Source organism: Scaptodrosophila lebanonensis, unplaced genomic scaffold (assembly GCF_003285725.1).
Source record: "Scaptodrosophila lebanonensis strain 11010-0011.00,11010-0021.00 unplaced genomic scaffold, SlebRS2 tig00000053-arrow-pilon, whole genome shotgun sequence".
Lineage (NCBI taxonomy): Eukaryota > Metazoa > Arthropoda > Insecta > Diptera > Drosophilidae > Scaptodrosophila > Scaptodrosophila lebanonensis.
The window spans coordinates 8,012,691-8,034,025 of record NW_022060548.1 but is presented as its reverse complement, the minus strand read 5'-3'; the positions used below and the strand labels follow the sequence as shown (position 1 = coordinate 8,034,025).

At 39.1% G+C, this 21,335-nt stretch overlaps 4 protein-coding genes across 4 annotated transcripts in view; 3 read left to right on the top strand and 1 right to left on the bottom strand.

The window, feature by feature from the left end:
* The window catches only part of LOC115623365 (ras-like protein family member 10B), a 69,021-nt gene that overhangs the window by 5,061 nt on the left and 42,625 nt on the right, over positions 1-21,335 (top strand). The gene's annotated exons all lie outside the window — the stretch shown is intronic.
* Positions 8,593-9,677, top strand: LOC115623367. The gene is made up of 2 exons (XM_030517653.1): positions 8,593-8,710; positions 8,778-9,677. Exons 1-2 carry the CDS (start codon positions 8,703-8,705, stop codon positions 9,376-9,378), a joined length of 609 nt encoding a protein of 202 aa, XP_030373513.1. The 5' UTR covers positions 8,593-8,702; the 3' UTR covers positions 9,379-9,677.
* On the bottom strand, positions 10,231-12,666 carry LOC115623363 (dynein regulatory complex protein 1 homolog). The gene has a single exon (XM_030517649.1). The coding sequence runs from the start codon at positions 12,581-12,583 to the stop codon at positions 10,361-10,363; it is 2,223 nt and encodes a 740-aa protein (XP_030373509.1). The 5' UTR covers positions 12,584-12,666; the 3' UTR covers positions 10,231-10,360.
* Positions 13,232-15,558, top strand: LOC115623364 (casein kinase I). The gene has a single exon (XM_030517650.1). It carries the CDS (start codon positions 13,325-13,327, stop codon positions 14,750-14,752), a length of 1,428 nt encoding a protein of 475 aa, XP_030373510.1. The 5' UTR covers positions 13,232-13,324; the 3' UTR covers positions 14,753-15,558.

Below are 21,335 nucleotides of genomic sequence, written 5' to 3'. Positions count from 1 at the left end.
AAGAAAGTGACATTGGAAGTTTTTAAAATTTATCCTTTTTTGTTTTCATAAGTATATTGAAATTACTTTTCACAAGAAAATAGATTTTTTAATTTTATTTTATGTTGGAATGAATATGAATTGAAGCTTTGAATATCATTGAAACATTTATATTGCGTAAAATGTTGATAAAGTCCTATATCTAGAAAAGACAATAATTTTTTTATAACATTTTTTAAGCTATATAATTAATTACTTCATCCTATTTTTGGTGCGTCATTAGAATGATAAATTAAATACAAATTAATCTAAAATTCAAAATTAAACATAAAAATACAAAATAATTTAATACCATCGAGTAAATTCCACAATTAATTATATAAAAATCATCCGTAAATTTCAAAGGTAAATTTTCATGTGGAAAAAAACAAAAGAGTTCAATCAAGGTTGTTCTCGATTTTAGAATTAAATTCTAAATTTTATTCTGAGTGTTGCCTTTGAGTATTAATTTGTCAATAAAGTCTGATTATTCTTGCGTAACGATAATTTTTATTCGCTTCAATGATTCAAGCAATTTAGGTTTTAATTTGAAGAAATTATTTAATCTGTTGGGCTATTTACCATAACTACAGTTTCGATTTGAACACATGTGTGGCAAAATTTCAATTCCCAGCTCACAAATTAAATACATTTGAAAAGGACGCCTGTCTTAATTGCATTTCTAGACATAATTCGCTTTTGATTTAATGAATTTAGAGAAGCTTATTGCGTTTCTATGCATTTATGTATCAGCTCTCCGGACCTCCATTCCAACTGCCAACAACAGAAAACTGCAAAAGTGGCTGCGAGATGCCATCCCCATGTTGCATCTGTATTCGTGTGTATTTGTGTGTTCTTGGTGTGCATTTGGGAACGGAGAACTTTCTAAGTCTGTAGGAAGTACAAGGGTAAAAAAGTTTTTTCCTAGTCTGCTTCGAGGTAAAAAGTTGGCAGTTGTGCTTTCTGGCGTTAAAAGTTATAAGCGCATGTTGCATTTTATATGCAGCTTCGCTAAAATAAAAGTTACGCATACGCCATGTAGGCAGAGATACTCATGGTCTGTTGAATTAAATTGCAAAACTAATAAAAACAAATAAAAACAATAAACACAAGTTATGTGGGTGTAATTGTGTGTGTGTATGTGTGTGTGTTTGGCAAATTTTTGTGATAAACATGTGGAGAACAAACAAAAATTATAGCATTTTCGGTAGGAAAACTTCAATTACTTGTAACAACTTGTGTCGAGGCGAACAAACAAAGGCATTCCACCAGAACATGAACAAGTCATGGAAAGGACACTCGAAACCGGAAAACCAAAGCCACACAAACGCGTATATAAGTACATATGTATATAAATAAGTATATGTGTATACAGTTGTGGTGAAAGAAATATAAGTGTTAGTGTGTCTTCAATGCACCACCAAAAAATATACCCTTTAGTACTGGGAGTCGGTCCACCATCAGTGATTTTCCATAATGCACTTAAATGGCGAAATAGATTATGTATTCTAATTGGACATTTTGATTTTTAGTTTTGTTAGCTACGTTAAGTCCATCATGAAAATAAAGCTGCCACATAGTTGTATTAATGTCCCAAATTCAATTAATTTGTAACTTTATAGCCCCATTATTTTACCAATTAGTGAAAACTTAATACATAACTACTTGCAAAAAGCGAATTTTGAAGCAGCTTGATTTAAAGTATTTTTTGCTGTTAATTATAAATGAAACCCATATGCAGGTGGTATAATTTCCCAAAGATAATTTAAAAAACCTTTTGAAAAATTATCATACAAGTATCATATGGTTTTTGAAAGTAGTACTATCATGGGAGATCTTTCGTTACCAATTAATAGTCTTTGGGAATCTTAAAGCCGATTAAATGTTGCGATCCCTCTGGAGAAATCTGCAAATCAAAAAATCATTGTTAATAATATCTGCAATATGCCCAACTAACTGGTTAGTGTTATAATAATAACAAATATGTAAATAATCTGAATTATATTGCTTATGATTAAGGAGAATTTGTATTTGCACATAAAAATAAAATAAGTCTTCTGTACTTAACTCGCTTTCTATTATAAATAATACTATTATTTTGCCCACAACTGTGTGTGTGGCTGTGTATCTGTATATATAATCACATATCTGCAACTGAACAACAACAGACAGGAAACGAAGCAGACAAATGCAAAGTTCCTGACAGAGTGAAATCTAAATGCGGTTCGCTTTTTGCAGCAGGATGGCTGAATAAAATTGCTCCAGAGGATTCGCAGATAGGTGGTGTGAAGGGAAGGCGAATAACGGGTATGCTGTCTGCACTGCAATCAACAAATAATTTCTAGTTGCTGCTGCATACATAGTTGCGCTGTTAACCCGTTTTAAATTGCGTGCGTGCTTGCGACCCAACGATGGCATAAATGGATTACATAAAATGAAGTCATCTTCTTTGTCTGCGCCAATGTCTGCCTGTGTATCTGTGTGTGTGTGTGTGTGTGTGTGTGTGTGTGTGTGTAATTGTTGTCTCCTAAATTGCAGTTTTTGTCCGCTCTTTGTTTGTGTTTATCTGTTGTTGTTTATGCTGTAGCAGAGTATTAACATAGACATGCAAAATAGCTAGCCTGGTTGACATGCCTGACTTGCAACTTCCAGCATTTACAAAGCATTTAGCACCGCCCCCACTCTCCACCATTGCCAGCACTGCCACCACTGCCGCACACTCAGTGCCACAGTTGCTGCTGCAGACGTGTGTGTGTGTGTGTGTATGTGAGCTGCATGTATTTGCATTTAAAATTTTATTCTGACAGTAGTTATGGTTGTTGTTGCCAGGTAAAGGCTTTTAGGTTTATTAATTTCAGCATTGCAGTCACAGTTGCCGCAATTTTATTCAAAGAAGCCTGCGGCTTTTGGGAAAAAATTCGTATTCGTTTTGGTTATTTGAACTATGCTGGAACTGTAACCGGGAAAGATGAGGGGACACTTTTGGCCATAAAAACTCAGCCCAGTTATACTGTAGTTGCCTTTGTTAAAAGGAAACTTTTCTTTTTCAACTTTTGTGATATTTCTTAAATATCTAAACAAACCAGTGTATTAGCAGATTTTCCAATATGCATACATTTTGTGATATGATTAAGCAGATTTCTGCATTGCATACTGATATGATATTAAAAAAGAAAACACAAAATTCTTAAATTTTTCGTATTAACCCTTTTTTGTGTCTTACGACTTCTTACGATCTCAGATAATTGTTCTTTTCTATTGTCTTTCTTTTTTACTTGATTTTTAATATAATCATTACTTTTATATTTTCTTCTTTATATTTAGTCCCAGTCCTCCATTCCTATGTCATTATTTCTTTAACCATAGCTACTCTATTAAGAATGTTTGTAATATGTGCCGCGCCTGTCTGTTTTCCTGTCAATTGCTCGTCTGCTTTTGATCCTTTTAGTGGCCGTCGCCTTCGTTTATGACCCTATCTTGCCTGCAGCTTTAGTGTCGACATTCCGCGCTATTTAAACTGTTGGTTTGTTATGGGATTCACTCTGTTTACTCTACGCGCGCAGAACTAAGCCCTAATACTGTTTTTGCTATTCAATTGGAACTTTTCCTTTTCTGGTCACTTACAGCTATGCGCGTAGAAAACTGCAGAGTAGAAAAAAAAAACTTGTTTTCAATTTCGTAGTTTCAAGATCTTTTTAAGTGCTTTAAATGTTCATTTGAACTGAACTTGCCAGCGGGGTGGACAAAGTTGTAATTTAAACTTAAACACGATTCCGAGTAATGCGCACAAGCAGTAGAAAATAGCTAAAAGGATTTAGTTGACAAAGTGGGTATACTAGCCGTCCTCTCCCCTCCCCATCAGCATGTATATTTTCGAAGTTGAGGGCACAGACAAGGCAATCAAAGCAATTAACAAGACAAAGCGGAAAGCGGCTTAAATGGGGCTCCCATTCGTTTTCAGGCCTCCTTTGCCTTTGTTGTTGTCGTTGTCTTTGTCTTTGTTTTTGTTTTCGTTTTATTGTGTTGTGCTCCACTCAGCTCGTCACTTTAGTTGAAAGGCCAAAGCAAACAGACACCAACTAATTTAAGCTACGTATTTCATAGGCTAAACAACGAAAATTCGGCCAATTTACGACAACAACGACTCCAACGCACAAGCAATTAAAAAAGGCCTCTCTATGAGATAAAACGGCTCCGGCAAAAAACTGTCAAATGTCAAAGTGTGTCTGTGTGCGTGTCTGTGTGTTTATGTGGATTTGCAGGACGACAGCGGCAACAATACGAGCAACAACACCAATAACAACGAGCACAGAGGCTGGAATAGCAATAGAAATTTTACGCGTCGCTTTTTAGCGTTTTATCATCCCCTACGACCAAAGAGTCCTTTCCAAAGCAACTAAGGCTATAAAGAGAAAAGCTTGCAGTACTATACTTACTAAATAATAATCTGCTAAAGTAACAAAATACACTTTAAAAGAACACCAGAAATTGTCATAAAATGTTTAATATCCGACTTAACAAAAAGTGGAGGTAACGGCACCCCTGAATCTTATCTTTCTAAAGTACTTTATTTAATACATACTTACATACGATTCTGAAGCTGGCGGTAAGCTTATTTAAAGTAATCTTTTTAAGATTTTTAAACTTGATCGTTTTTTTGCATTTTACTTTTTCAAGAAACCCATGAATTTATTCAATCCCCATTGCTAAAATCTTCGCACGCTGTCAATAACGCAAAAGGAAATTTAAATGAAATACAATTTATGTGAATGGCATCAAGGAATACCGTGTAGGGTATCACAGGTTTGGGAACAGCCGAAGGTAGCTTTTTATTTTGTTTGCGCAAATTGGTTTAATGGCAAAGAGCTTTGACAAACGTTTTGACACAGACATACACCAACACATAGACAAAGTCAAAATATATACAAACAAGTATTCAAGTATTTTGTGGCAATTTAAAGACCGTCAACAATGACGACGACCTGTCTGCACGAGCCTCTACAACAATAACAAAACCGTAAAAGGAACACGAGCCTCACAAACTTTATAGAAACTTTTGTCAAATGGCGTTGTCTGCCGCTGTGTGGGTGTCTGCATTTGTGTATGTTTTGTGTGTGTGTGTGTGTGTGTGTTGCCCTTTTGATTGAGGCTTTACTCCATTAAAGACACAATATGTGCCAATAAAATCAATATTTGTATAGTCATTTAAGATATATACACAAAACCACACAAATATTGAGGAGCGCGTGTTTGCCGTTTCATTGATATGCTCAATTAGCGCATCAATCAGGAACATTTTGCGAAGTCATCATAATAATGCTGTTGACTCCAGCTCAGTGCCTAAATAGTTTTCAAATATTTGTCCAATTAGTAAGGCAGTTGACGTTCAAAGTAACCGCAGCTTGTGCTTGTGCTTGTGCTATTGCTTAAAAGCATGCTATCAAAAGCATTTCACACTTGCTTAACCCCAGACGGCCAAGAATATTTAATTAATAATTGTGGGCTCACCATTTTAATCATTTTCATACTTAATAGACATAATTACTCTAATTGTCTTACACTTACAAATCCCTTTGCGTGTGCTGTTCAGCATTCTTGGCTTTCCTTTTCGAGTTGCCGCATACTCGTATAACCAAATCTTTTAACAAAAAAGAAACTTGACTTTTTAACACTTCAACTTCATTAATATTTTTCTAAGTGATTAAATTTTAGTAATACTTTTATGAATTGAGTCAACAATTGAACCCGATCGTACTACACCACGTCTCAAAGGATAAAGTAAAAAAAGATAAAGAAACATATTTCAATAACATATTTGAAAGAGTTTTTTGAAACATCTATATTCAAAATTGTCGCATACACACAGGGAAATTATAAATTTTAAGTGATCGTCCGAATTATAATTGTAGCAGCTTCTTTCTAGTCTTCTAATTGGCTGTAGGTTGTTAAACACCGATTTATTATTTGTTATCAAATTTCTTGAATAGGAGCCCATTCTAGTTTTAATAAAGTAGGCAAATTTTTGTATTCTATTCGGGCGATTTTTTTGTATCAAATTTCTTGAATAGCAGTCCATTCTAATTTTAATAAAACAGGCAAATTTTCGTACTCCATTCGGGCGGTTTTTAATATTTATCTTTGAAATAACATTAAACACTTTTAAGGCAACTATAAATATATAAACTAATACACTCTTCTCCCAGAATAACAAACCTGAATATTTTCCAATCATTGTTTGGTAACTTTTTTAATTGCTTCTTTGTCTGCCTTAAATATTGTTAAATATTGTTGAGATAGAACTATGAGCTAATCATTAGAGTCATTCAGAGTCAATAATTGGATTGCACGTTTCCATCAAAACTATTCGAATCTAACTACAACAGTGTTACAGTTTGTTTTCAAACTTTCCCGACATCGTTGCAAATACTTGTATGTTGGCGATGCTTCCATTTTAATTCCAATGCTAAATTGCTGGAGCTCCTTTGGCCAACTCTTTCATTAGCTTGTTGGGAAAACACAATTTGCCTTTATGATGCTGCTAGTCGGCTCGACTAGTCGAGTTATGCGAGCTGCAATTGCAGAAATGGGTTCCTAATGAAGATTTCTGCTGTCGAGCTTTGTTTTGTAATTGTGCCGCTCCAGAGGAAAGCACACAGCAGCAAATGCGAAAAGCAAGCAATAAGCATTCGCACAGCTGTGCAGTCAATCAAATAAAAAATAGTAGACGAGGTCCGAGAACCGAGCTGAGTGTGACCCCAATTCGAGTGTTGCCTCTGCCTCTGCCACTGCCCCTGTATCAGCCTTTTTGCCTTTTTGCCTGCAAATGAACATAAAGTTGCATTTCCACTGCAATTAACGGCCTTAAAGGCCAATTATGAATGCCTACTTAAAGCCATTAAACGGCGCACTGTGACAGCAGCAGCAGCAGCCTTGAGTCCCGGGGCACTCGATATAGCAACAGCATGACATTGCATTAATCATACGCCACGTGCGACGGCCTTCCTGCCTGGCTGCCTGGCTGCCCTATTATCCTCTTGCCCTGTCCATCGATGTGCGAGCGTACATGAAAATCATTTGCCAACTTGACTGATTTTCAGCAGATGTTGGACATGCAGAACAGTCAGGCAATTCATTACAACAACGACAGCCACAACTGCGGCAACAACAACAATGACTCACAAACAACACGGCCACAAAGTCGCACAAAGTTATTCAGGAGGCATCATCAGTACAAGAATGGGCGGAATGACCACAGTCCGAGCGAATTTATGACTTTATTAAACTGGACCCAATGCTTATCTCTCTCTCTCTCTCTCTCTTTTTTTGCTGCTAAATGTATGTAAATATGTTGGTTTATATGTATGTATAGATGTGTGTGTAATTAACATGCCGCTCCGGCGCGAAATTCAGTGACTGGGTTGGTTGGTTCGTTGGCGGCTCATAAACAACATTAAGATAAAAGCCAGTTTTTTGGGTCCTTGCCAGCGGAAATACAAACATTAAAAAATTTCATACTATATGTAGCATAAAGAAATAATTTTAATTATTACTTGAGCGCACTTTATTTATGTATGCGTATAATTTATCTGCAGTGCAGGCATACTTATGATATTTGAATACTTTTCCATTGTCATCATTTTATTTATAATTAAGTTAGTTCCGCGCAGCCATGTTTCGTAATTAAATTACCTAACGCTCCTAGCTGGCTAACGATTCCCTACCTGCCCAGGTCAGCCTGCCAAATTAGGGCAGTGGTAATTAAAACGGCGACAAGCGGAAAGCCGTCAACAGCCACACGGTGCAAATAACATAATTAATGTTATTTTAATTAAATGTTTGCGTGTGCAACACAGCTTTGAAAAAACACGTAAAATAGCTGCCAAAATAGGAAAAGTATCAACAATCAAAAATTGTAAAATTATTCACATAAATAGTTGAAGAGAAATCAGCTAAGGGCATGTGTTGTTTAAAAAAATCGACAAAATGTGTGACAAAATGTATGTAACATATAAAATATGAATAATATATTAATCTATAAAAATCCACTCAAATGCTAATAAATACGTTGACTGCTTTCTACGCAACACATAATATATTTTTCTAGATATGTATGTAGTATATATAACCACCATTAAAAAAATATATAGTTTTAAATGAGAATCGTTTGATGAAATTCAGACCTCGACCACCTATTTGATTTGTATATGGCAACATTATTATTATTTATAAATAAATTAATTAATACATACAAATTTAATGATTGTCCGCGATGGATAGTTTTAAATAAAAACACTCTGCTGATAACAAAAATTATTATTATTATATATTGTTAACTTAAAGTTAAAACAAATATGATAGCATGATTCAGCCATGACTGCCAGAATCTTTAGCTAGAAGCCATCATTATAATTTATTTGCTTTATACTCTTATCTCGAACTCATGGACTAAGTTGAAAAAAAATAAGAAGTGAAATACAAAAAAGAATTAAAGACATTTGAGAAACTCTTTAAGAACTACAAAGCAAGCTTCGAAATTGTTTTCCTCGTGGCTTTAACATTCTTCTTAACTTTCATTCATTCGTTATCTAGAATTCGAAGAGCTAACAACAAACTTTACAATAGTTTCAAGTTACTTATAAGTTTAAACAATAGCACAATAAGACAACTATACGCGTTGCTAAAGGATGGCGGGGTAAGTGAATAAGAAATGACGGTTCCATAAGAACGGATCCACTCAATACACAACTCCCCAACCATAGAGCAAAGGGCTCCACCAACCAAACGGGCTTGTTGCTGATGCAACTGCTGCAGGGCATCAATAAGCCTGTTAGCTACGAATCGATTATGGTCAGCATGGAGGAAGCAATTAAGCAGCCGCTCGATCCTCAGATGAGGCACACCGTGAATGCTACACTGGAAATGGGCGTTCGCTTGGGCTTCCTGCATCGCAATGGCAACTGCTTTTATGTGGCGCCTCTCACACACGATGCGACCATTCAGGTGTTGGATAAAGAGCTCCTAGAGGCTCTGCCCTCACAGGCTCCGTTCATGAGCAGCTTGTCCATAGCAGGCAGTCAACGTAGCAAGATAGTGGCGACCAGCGGCAAGCTGGCTCCGCCAAAGAAACGGCCCGTGCGCCGCGCCAAAACGAAAGTATTTGCCGAGCCAAGCATTAACATTCTGCCTTCTGCCTCTTCACAAGGAGATGTAATCGATCTAACCAAGAGTCATGCCTCTGTGAAGTCGAGAGCTAAGAATTGTGCCTGTTGCCTGTACTGTGGCTTCAAGCATTCGCCCAAGCTATCGGCTATTCGAACAAGGAAGCCCCGGGGCCGGAAAGCTGCCATGCACAAATCCTAGTCTTCAACGTATTTTTAAACGACACTTTTACTATATTTTGTTCTCTATTTTGCAAACTTAACACTTAGTCCCACTTCCCAATACACACACACATACACACAACGCTTACGTCAGCATCATCAAGGCTTAGCACTGTCATTAGGGAGTCGCCATTTTCCTTAGATTATCTACCGATTTGCGAAACAACAATTGCGATCACAAATTCTAAATGCAATTTTCGGATCAGCTCTTTCTGTTTTAAAATTAAAATGTAATCAAAATTATGGTAATATTTTTGGATAAAGAAAAAGGAAAACCAATTATTTATTTATTTTAAATATTAAATCAGCTGGTATATGATTTGCATTTGAAACCCTAATATGTCTGGAAGGAAGCTTTACTCAAAGCCCAATGTAATATTGATTCCATAATCTCGAATTTATGCTTAATGCTCACATTTGAAGGAATATTTAGAAAACTTAATGCCAATGGATTGGCTAAAGAGCCTGTTTTTATAGTCTTCATACGAACACATGCAAATAGGCATCATTTGTATGTGTAATAAATATTGCTAATGAGAGACTTAATATAGTTTTTTCAAGAAACTGGTCCCAAAATCCTGACATATATAAGTCAAAATTAGTTTTGTAATAGAAATAATTAAAGCGCTCTTTGTGGAATACTAAATGTTGCAATATGTGCAAGCAAAGTTTTGAATTTAAGCCTGATTTATTTATAGAAATATTATGTAATAGCATTACAAATATTGTGTAAAGTATCAGTTCCTTTTCAGCCCTATTAAATAAGTAAGCATGTTCTAAAAAGCTCCAAAGTACTTCACTGGAATGCATTTTTGTATAGAATCCACAAGAGTTATAGAAGTGGTTTTTATTGAGCGAATTATACAATCAGAATTTATAGCGAACATTAGTAAAAACTTTGAAAAAATGAAATTGTACTGCCATAAAAGTAAAAAGGGGATATCAGTTCACTGAGTAGTTGGCTAGACCAAATACTTTTGGAGCAAGTGACCCAATTCGACGTTTTGCAGACGCAAACGTTCGACCTCAGCGTCGTATTCTTGGCGCAGCTTCAACACATCTACATAGTGGTTGAGACCATGTTCGAGGATCTTCCAGAGTCTGCGCTTTGATTGGGGGAAGCAGGCGCTAAACTTTCGCCAGAAGGTGCGAATGGTCTCGTCCGTGACCTGGATATAGTTGATTTCGTGCACATGGGGATCGACCGGAGTCAGATATAGGCGTTTGTGCATCTCCTTGGTGAACTTATTCAGGGCGTGCAGTATGAGGGCTGGCTCCATGACTAGATAGTGTTTGTCACACTTCCTGCCATCGGCAATACTGATCATTGAGTCCGGTTCGGCGTAATGCTCGTGGTGTTCCACATCGGCCAGTTTCAGATAGCGACTATGCTTGCGATCATGCATAAACACTTCAGCGCACTTTTGGGGACTAAGGCCAGCCGGCTGGCAATTGGGACAGTAGGTGAAGGGCATAAAGATGCGTGTGAGTTGCTCGACATCGCGTAGACGGCGAATCCGTAGTGCCGCAAAGATGTTGTCGATGCGCACCAGACATTGATCTTCCTCAGAGTAGGGCTCTAGTATCTTAATCAGGCGCTCCTCGATGAGAAATCCGCCCCGATCCGCCAACTTACGCATTAAATTGTGCATCAGACGCACTGTCTCTATCGGCAGTTCCTTAACGTCTGGTTCGTGTGCCTTGACCTTAACAATGGGCCGATTCTTGGACGGTTTTCCAGCGCGTCTTCGAAACTGTTCCATAATATTGTTGTGCCGACGCGGCGGCATCGGATTAATATCAGTGGTATCCACTTCAACCTTCTGCCAAGGTATGGCCAGCTGCTGTTCGTGCAGGATGCGGTCGATTTCGAATACTCGATTAACCAGAACCATCAACTCCGTGTAATTCATTTCCCACATGCGATCGAACTTCTCCTTGTTGGCCAGACGTGTGGCGTGCGCTTTTGATTCCATGTCGTTAATACTTGCATGCAGCTTATAGATATCCGTCGATAGACGCTTGATCGTCTGTTTGCCGGTCTGGTTGATACTCACCAGCTTATGACGCATGCGCACCACCGCTTCGTGCAGACGCGCCACACGCCGCTTCTGTTGATTGTTGATGATGACGTTCTCATCATTCCGTTTCTGCAACACCTGATAGTTGTAGTCCAGCTTCTCTGAGTTCATCAGCACATTGTCGCGAGTGCGTCGCAGCTCAAGTTCTAGACGCTCGCACTCCTTCTCCAGACGTATGCGCGTACTTTTGGTCAACTCCTCCTGGGATTCGGTGATCAGATGTGTTTGGGCTGCGTAGAAACGCTCTCGAGTCTTTAGAAAGTCTGTCTTCTCTTCAAAATTTGTGTTCAGGGCATCGAAGAAGCTGCGCCACTTCTCCACAGATGTGATGGCGAACAGCTGGCGTTCGTCCTCAATGGTGTGACGCAGCATCTGTAGATGCTGCTTGTAAGCATCCTTCAGTGTCTCCACCTGGTGATCCACACGCTCCACCAGGCAGCTCAGATCGGCAGCCTGTCGCTCACAGTCGTACTCGTATTTTGCATTCATACGGTCGATCTCCCGCTGGCAAGCCGCAATCATCTCGTCCTTGCTCTCCATGATCTCGCCTATGCGCTTCTTCTGATCCTCGATCTGCTCCCACAGCGCCATTGGCTCGTTGATCTCATTCAGCTCCGTCCAGCGCGATTTGATGTTCGAAAACTTGGCCATTGTCTGCATGCTCTCACGATGCAGGTTCACAGCCATCTTGGTCTGCTGCGAGGACTCGAACGCCAGACGATCCAGCTCGCGTCTTTCATTCGCCACCCGTATGTTCGTAACAAGCTCATCCCCGAACCGCATCAACTCACCCAGACGAGTGCTCGACAGCTCCAACTGCTGTTCAATTTGATTCTTTTGCGAGCGAGCACGGTCCGCTATGGACTTGGGTGCAGTACGAAACTGTTCCCGTACCCGTTCCAATGTGTTCTTCCGCCGTTCATCTAGCTTGCGCACCGGCTTCTCACAATGCTCGTTTTCCAGCAAAGCATCAATGCGCTCATGAAACGAGGACCAGCTATCCAGAGCTTCCGCTTCGAGCTCTATCTGTTCCTCCTCTTCACCCCCATCACTCCCTTCGTCGACAGCATTGCTATCCAACTCAAAGTCCTCTTCGTCTTCCATGTTGAGTATTTAAATTGTTTTAAATCGAATATAAAATATACAGCTCTTGGCTATTTAATTGAAAAAGTACAACTACTGCCAAGCATTTTTGTTTGGATTGACAACAAAAGCCGCTGTTTGTTCGATGAGCCCGTACCGACGCCGCTTGGCAACTAAAATGCGGTCCTTGGCAACGGCGCTTCAACATATTGTAGAGTGTTTGTTTTACAACAAATTATTTGTATAGCAGATGGTCAGGGTTTTCATTATGGGCTCGGCATATAAGAATTATTTTAATTTAATATTCTGAATACTTTCTATTTATTTAATTTGTAGTTATGAGAAGAACTCCAAATCCTAATTAAAATTGGAAATTGAGGTCCATTTAGTCTGCAGAAGCTGAACTGTGTCCATATCTTCAAAATGTAAGAACTTCAGAAGACATGTTTTTAGATGCTTTATTGACATTTTTCAACAATTCCACATCACTAGTTTCTCGATTGACTAAACCTTTAACTTCGAATGGTATTGATAGCAGTTTTGATGCTTCACATGTTTCTCCCCCTTCTCACAGTTTTGGATCACATTTCCACAGGTTATAGATTTAGTTGCCATTGAAATATGTCTGAACTGAGAGCCAATACTTCAGTTACGCAATGAATTTCTCATAAGTCGACACTTAACAATTATTGTGCTATCTGTAGCTTCTGTTTTATTCGAAAAACAAAAGCGGGAAGACAGTGCTTAAGGCAGAACTTCAAGATGGCACAAATACAGGACCAGTTCCACTCAAGTCCACACGTCAGAGAAGAGCAGCAACACATCCAGAGGCAAGCCCATGCCAGGCGACAGCCACGCACACGACATACTCAGCAACAGGAGCTGTTCCAGCAAAGCGCACATCAGCACCGGGAGCATCAGCAACATAGAGAGCCACCACTAAGGGAGTCTCATCCGAGGGAGCCTCCACCGAGAGAGTATCAGCCAAGGGAACAAGCACAGAGGCAACATCAGGAGGAGCCGCAGTGGAAAGGAGAGCGTCGACGCAATTCATATCAGACGCGACAGCGGTCGTCAAAGTTTGGCAGCCATCCAGTGCCGGACATCATTGTGGGCGGGAAGTATCAACTGATCAGTCGTATAGGCAATGGCTCGTTTGGGGAACTCTATCGCGCAATTGCTCTCCAGAACGACGAGAGGGTGGCCGTCAAACTGGAGAGTTCCAGTGTCAAGCATCCGCAGCTTCCGCGTGAGGCCAAAATCTACAGCATATTGCGTGGGGGCGTTGGTTTTCCGCAGATACGCCACTACGGCACTGAGGGTGTCTACAATGTGCTGGTGCTGGACCTATTGGGACCCACACTGGAGGATTTACTGAACTTTTGTGAGCGCAGCTTCAGCATGAAGACCACTCTAATGCTGGCTGATCAGATATTGGCCCGTGTCGAGTACGTGCACATGAATTGTCTGCTCCATCGCGACATCAAGCCGGAGAACTTCCTGATGGGCCTGGGACGCCAACGCACACGTGTCTTTATGATTGACTTCGGCCTGGCCAAGAAATTTTATAGTCCACGCACTCAGCAGCACATCAGCTACAATGAGAAGCACGACCTGGTGGGCACGGCTCGATATGCATCCATGCATGCGCACTACGCGGAGCAAGGTAGACGGGACGATCTGGAATCTGTGGGCTATTTGCTGCTCTATTTTGTGCGCGGCTTTCTGCCCTGGCAGGGCATCAAGGCAGATACACGTTTGCAGAAGTATGAGAAGATCGCCGAAAGCAAATCAAACACACCGCTCACGGCCCTTTGTGCAGGTCTACCCTTCGAGTTCTATATGTACATGAAGTATTGCCGTACACTACACTTTGCCGAGCAGCCGGACTACATGTATCTACGTCAGCTGTTCAAGGTGCTATTCCGTAATCAGAACATGCTGTACGACTACCTCTACGACTGGGTCGACATGAAGATGCACGGCGAACGAGAGCGGCGTCAGCAGCGGGAGCGTCAGGGCGAACGCGATCGACAGCGGGTGAAGGAGCGCGAGAAGACGGCACGACATGTCTGCCTCTGCAGCTATCATCAGCACAAGCAACGACAGCATCGACAGCAGCGTCATCAGCGGGAGCGGGACAGGGAGCGCGAACAGCGCCTGGGCCAGTTCCTGCTCTCTGATAAGTGACCCCGACCCATCGAATGCAATTATCATTAGTTTCTAGTTGCTCAGCTGTTGTTTCAGCTGCTTTCAGTTCCCAGGGCAGACCTCTCTAATTAACTATCGCACACTAACTAACTATGTATATTTTAGCTAAATTATCTTTTGTCTGTGTGAGTGTGTGTGTGTGCGTGCGTGTGTGTACACATTGTCCATCGAATCAATAGCACATATAATTGGCACAACAAGGCGTGGAAGCAACTCGACGATGCCTGAGCAAACACTAAGGCATTGTCAAAACTTTTCCTTTATCATACAATATAATATATCGCAAAGTTGGCCAAAAGACAAAGAACCGACGCACACTCACATGCTAACACTGACTCCAACACTCACACACGCACACACACAAGGCCATGGCTGGGAAAGAAAGCAGAGCGAAAGTATTAGAAACCAATTTGAGCCGCCCCCGTGTTGACTGTGCAAACAGAAAACCCACTCCACATATATACACACCATCTATGGCAGTGTGCGTGTATATTCGTATGTATTGTATTGTGTATTGTATATGTGGGCGTGTGTGCCACGCTTAAGCATGTTAATAAAAGGGTTAATTAGAAGGCAAGTCATGGCGTGTTACGGCTGACGTGCATGTGCATGTGGAAATGTGGAAATGTGGAAACTTGGACATGTGGAGTGCGGCTTCTCACAGATCCATCCAACAAGCAGTCCTGCTCTGCAATATGTGCACAGTGTTGACCAACTAGCCTTTATTTTCCGCCAGATTTTTATGTCATATTGCAGAAAAACGCAATAAAGGTGTTTTAAAATTATTTTTCAGCTTTAGACTAAAAATGCTCTTCCCTTTCAGCTTTCCAAAATTCAAAGTTAACTCGCATAAAAGCTTACAAGCATATTTTTCTGAGTATTTAAAAATTACTTATTCAATCAGTTGAGATTTTTTGTTTCGATTTCTAGACTTTTTCCAGTCAAAATCCACTTTCTGTATGCCAAAGAAATGAATTTGAAGAAAATGTAAAAGCTCGGTTGGTTATCAGAAACAGAAACAGATCTTATCCCTAGCTTTTTAACAAAAAGGAAATTGTTCCAAAAAGTTGACGTTCTCTTAAAAAGTCGTTGTCTTGAAAAAATTGTATTTTATATTTAAATGGCATATGAACAAATATTAAAGCTGATATTGTTATTTTTTATTAAAGTGCGTAGATGTCAAATTTTTTGATTGGTTATGCAAATCCGGTGGATTTAGCTTATTGGTCGTTCCAAAAATTGGCCGCACTGCAGCTTTGTGGGGCAACATTGTGGGGCAACAGTGTGTGTGTGTGGCATGGCTGGGAAAGAAGGTCAGAGCATGAGTATTTTGCCTAGTCGCGCTGCAATAATGTGAAATGGAGCACAAGGCGCAAGCACATAAGGCGTAAGCAACAACAAAAACAAGAAACACACACACACACACATGCACACACATGGCGTTCTTAGCTACGAGTATTTGCTGCCCCTAAGCGACTTTGCCTGATGGCTTGTATCAGAACAAGCCATGGTCTTATACGTGGGCTTTCCTTGCACGCGTGTGTGTACAAGTATGTGTGTGCATAAATCTATAAATAACTTGGCCACGTAGTGCTGGGAACTTTGCTCACTCAGTCGCTTACTGGCTTGCTGCTGCTTGTCTTTGTGTTTTTGCTTGGCTAAGCAGCCCAGCCAGTCCTTAATTCTGGCCCAGACCCAAGCCAGCCCAGCCAAGTCCAACCCAAAGCTAAAGCCAAAGCACCAACCAACCTACCAACTTGCCGCATGCTGTTGCATGCCTAACACACACACACACACACACACACACACACACACACACACACACACACACACACACACACACAAACACACATAGTCACACGCTTTAGTGCGTTCGACTGGAAAAATATTTGTGGGCATTTGGTTTTGGACATTGGCCAGCCAAGCAAGCAAGCCACCATCTCTATCGCTGCTTAAAGTTCGTTTCGAGAACAGATTTCAAATAAAATTTTATTTTATCACATAACGTTTCTCTGTTTCAGCCAAAAAGCCACAACTCTGCGTGTTTTATTTATAAGTTGCCAAAAATGTCCACTTCCTTTATACTATAATGAGCCAATCCCCAATTGGCCGCCTTTCGTCCAACTTAGACATTCAAATTGCCACTTGCGGCGGCTTTCGTTTCGTAGACAGTTATCAAAAATCATGCAATTCTGTGACACTTATTAACATTTATTGGGGTCGATGGCGAAGGCCAGCAAGTTCGGCAAAGTGACAGAAAATTAAACGATAAGGAGTCACATCTTGGGCTAATGCTGCTGTCTGTGTTCGTTCAAATGCATAATATGGCAGCTACTATCTTGATAATGCGAGACTGGCGACGTTTATTTGATATTTGCAGCTGAACTGTGTGCGACGGCGGTGCTTGAGTCAAAGCAGAAAATAACTTGAATTTATTGAACAGCTAACCTTAGTAACGATATTTGGGAAATCATGTTCAAAAAGGACTACAAAAAGGGCATCACACTGGGCAACGTACATATAAAAGAAAGCGCCACTAATCGAAATTGGATTGGGTTTAGGAGGTCTTCCCTTTGAAGTTGGATATTCAAGAATGGACAGATTATTGTATGACAACTTGATGGATATGGAGATGTACAGATGGATAGGTAAACAGATAGATAGGTAGCCTTGCATAAATAAATACAGCTAAAAAGATAGATAGGCAGAAATATAGTAGAAGCATCTATACGTATAGAATGCATGAAGATATATATAGATGTGATATCTATAAATTCCATTTCGGATTTCAGTTCAAAACACTTAAGGAAATTTCAATGCAGGCGACCTGGCCTTTAAATAAATTCTGAAAAAAGAAGACCAACGCATTTAAAGAGCAAAACTGCTGGGATATTATTAGCAAGCATATCATTCTAATAAAAGGTACTAAATGGCACTGATTTATCAACCAATAAATACATATACTTTTCTAAAGCCCCAGCAATTATCACTTTTTATTTAAGACCATTTTTTTCAAAATGCACAGATTTCTTAATTGTCTTAATTGTCTGTTGCAAAAGGATGAATTTAAATGTATAAAACGTGGATTTATACTGATTAGTTTTTTCTATATTTATTCCAGGTAATGAACATTCATATAACACATAACTTGTAGATATCAAAAACGGATTGGTAGCTATGGTAAGGTAGAAATAAATATATATTTATTACATTTCCACAAGTTTATTATAATTTTAACATTCTTTCAATGGAGAACGAAATATAGAATATGGAATATACTTATAGTAGAAATAAGTATATTCCAAATAACTGACAACTTCATTTCGTTAGAAAAAAAATTACATGCCAACAAATTATTTGACATATTTCATTTAATTTCATATTCCTGATCTTTGATTGATCAGAAAACAAATGCTCTATTTCAGAAATAAAAGTCCTCTTATTATAATGGAAATTTCTTGTTCCTCTTAAATTAGTTTCTCAGTAGACACCAATATAAAAACCAATTATATAAACCTATCTATAGCTACAAATTTTAGTCATTATTAAAAAGAAATGCTAGCTATCCTATTCCTTTTGTAGACAATTTATATCACAAACAACAGGACATTTAACAAATTTTTTCCTTTCCTTTAATAAACCGGTATGTACATTGAAAACACCAAATTAAATTCTCGGTGCAGTTGACAGTATTTCATTTGATTTCAATTAAAATTGTTTTACCTGCGCTCCGACGCATTGAAATTGTAAATTGAATTCTGCACTGTTGCGTAATTTGAACGTCAGTGCCACTTTTTATGGCCTCTAAAGTTGCTGCCAAACTTAATACCAATTGAAGGCAATTGAGTGCATAAAAACCGTTTACATAAGTGCCTTGTAAGCGATAAAATATTGGTTTATACAAATATTTTTTTAGTTAAGTAAAAATATGCTATAAAAAAGGGGGTAAAAAACAATGGCAACGATAAATGTAATTAATATGCACTTGGCCATTAGGGTGGTTCCATAAAATGAAGTGATAAAATTCTTTGGAGCTGCCAAAGGCCATAAACGATAGTTAAGGGCTTAATAAATTATTCTCGAAGCAGTCGGGAGTACTCGACACTCTTTTAGAGCAGCGGACAGCTGCGGACCCGTTTGCCAAAATTCAAGGGCAACGCGCCAAAATCAACAAGAGGAGGTCTCTTCGAGCACTTCATCAAAATTGAAAAACAATTGGATGCGCCCACCAATGTGTAATTGTATTTATAGAGCACTCCACTGTTTGCTTTTCAATTAGCCGAGTTCAAAGTTTGTTCGGCTTAAAGCTGTCAATATTAAAACGCATCGCTCATACGTCCCGTGTGCGCATTTCGCCTGCCAAACTGACAAGCTGCCAGCCATCCATTCGCAGTGCAACCTGGCCTGCCATGGCATGTGGCTTGCTTTTAGTTTTGTTGGTCTGCCCTCGTCTCTCGCTCTTTTAAACTTGATTAATTTTGCAAATTGATTATGCAACCAACCAACCAACCAGCCAAACAGCCAGCCAAACAGCCAGCCAGTCGGCCAACCTCCCAGCCATCGAGTCAGCATAGCAACCCACATAGCCGCCCACAGCCTTGCGACTGCCTGTTCGACTGCTGTATTCAGTTGCACTTTCAATTAAATTTATTTGCACAAACTCACGCCCGCTGCCGCCATTTTGTGGGCGTACACATTATGCTGTTGTTGCGAAAATATTTAGACTGCACAACACATAATTTCCTAATAGGTTTTCCACTGCCTCGGCTTGTAGTCTTTTTATTGTTTTCATTGTTGTTATCTGTTGTTATTGGTAAACTATTGTTGCTTTGGTTACATTGCACGCGCGCTTTTAAGTTTATTAGATTTATGGCCGCACAATGCTTTTAAGCATTTGTAATTAAATTGACTCTGATTCGGTAACTGTTTATGTGCATGGAAATGGCAGGAAACGTAAAATTTAAATAACAGAAAACCCACAACTGGGTCATTACAAAAACCATTTTGTATGGGCCTCTACAAAAGTGAAACACATAAATAATTGTAGACCTCAACCCCTCCATTTTAGCAATTGAAAAGAAAATAAAATACACATTTATGGTAGTTGGAAACATTTTCTGAATTGTAAACATATTCATAAAAAAAATTATGAATTTGATTTATAGAATCTTATAAACGAGATGGATAGATAAACATAAATATTTTATTTCTTTTTTGAAAGGTAATTCACATTATGATTTGTATTATATGTATGTATTAACAAAGGATATACTTTCTTTGCTTATATTATACTCATCTTCTCTTAGAATTTCCTGCCTCGTTGATAAAGTGAATAGTTTTCCTCTCACCGAACCAAAGCAAAAAAAAAAATAAAACAACTTGTTCTTTCTTTCTGCAAATACTCTCAATTTTCTTTACCATCTCTTTTATGCTTATGTAACACATATTTCCCGCAAGCATTTCAGTTAATAAGTGAAGCAAATTATGTTGAATTTTATGTCTTAGTCCCCAATTTGTTAATTTTAAGGAACAGTCCCACATAACACAATCGAGCTTAATGCAATCTACATAAAGCAGGCGCCCCCATAAATATGAGAGGACAACCCTTGGGTTGGGTTGGCCCAGAAAATCCTGACACAATTAATAATCATCTGCATATTGTGTCGCTATAAACTACAATAAAATGAAATAAACTGCTCGCCTGGCCATTTAAATGTACAATTTTCTCTGCGATTTGCATGAGGGAGCTTCGTTTCCTCGATTTATGTGAACTGAGGACAACAGCAATGGCTGACAACCAAACAAAAGCCGGCTTAGTTATGAGCATAAAATCCATGTGTGTGCGTGTGTGTGTGTATCGTAGTTATGCTGACATATATTTTTACATACAAGTATATTTAGCTTATTACATGGCAGAAGAATTTCCAAAAGGCGACATTAATTTAAAGCTTATGGCGCATTAATTTTAATTAAAGTGCTGCCACAGCAACTATCAACAACCACCCGAAAATCACAACAACAACGACAACACTTGGATGCTACATCTGGCGCCAACACACACCCACAAATCCACTCATATGAAAGGACCTACATATTCAGAGGCATGTGAGTCTGACGAAAACTTCCACCAAGACATGATGATTAGCAGCGTTAAAGCATCTCGCCTGACACCAAATGACAGGCCATTCAGGCTGACGCCTCGACAGGCTGCCAAGATAGACAGGAAACTACATATTTGGGTTTATATGCACAGAGATAAAAATTGAATCAAGAAAATTCCGCATCATACACAGACTAATAGTACATTGAAGCTTATCTGCAAAACAACTGCAAGGCATAGTCGAGAAAAGAAAATAATTTTTGATATTGAAATAGTCTCATCAACTTAGGCAAATACAAAGACTGGCTTTTGAATTGTATTATTATCAGAAATAATTAAAGGAGTTGGCGTGGATTTTAATTAATTTGATTTGATTTGATTTTGGAATTAAAATTTTACGAAATCAAGCACCAGCGTCGTTTAGAAATGTTGTCCAAAAGATAATTGCTAGAAATAAATTGC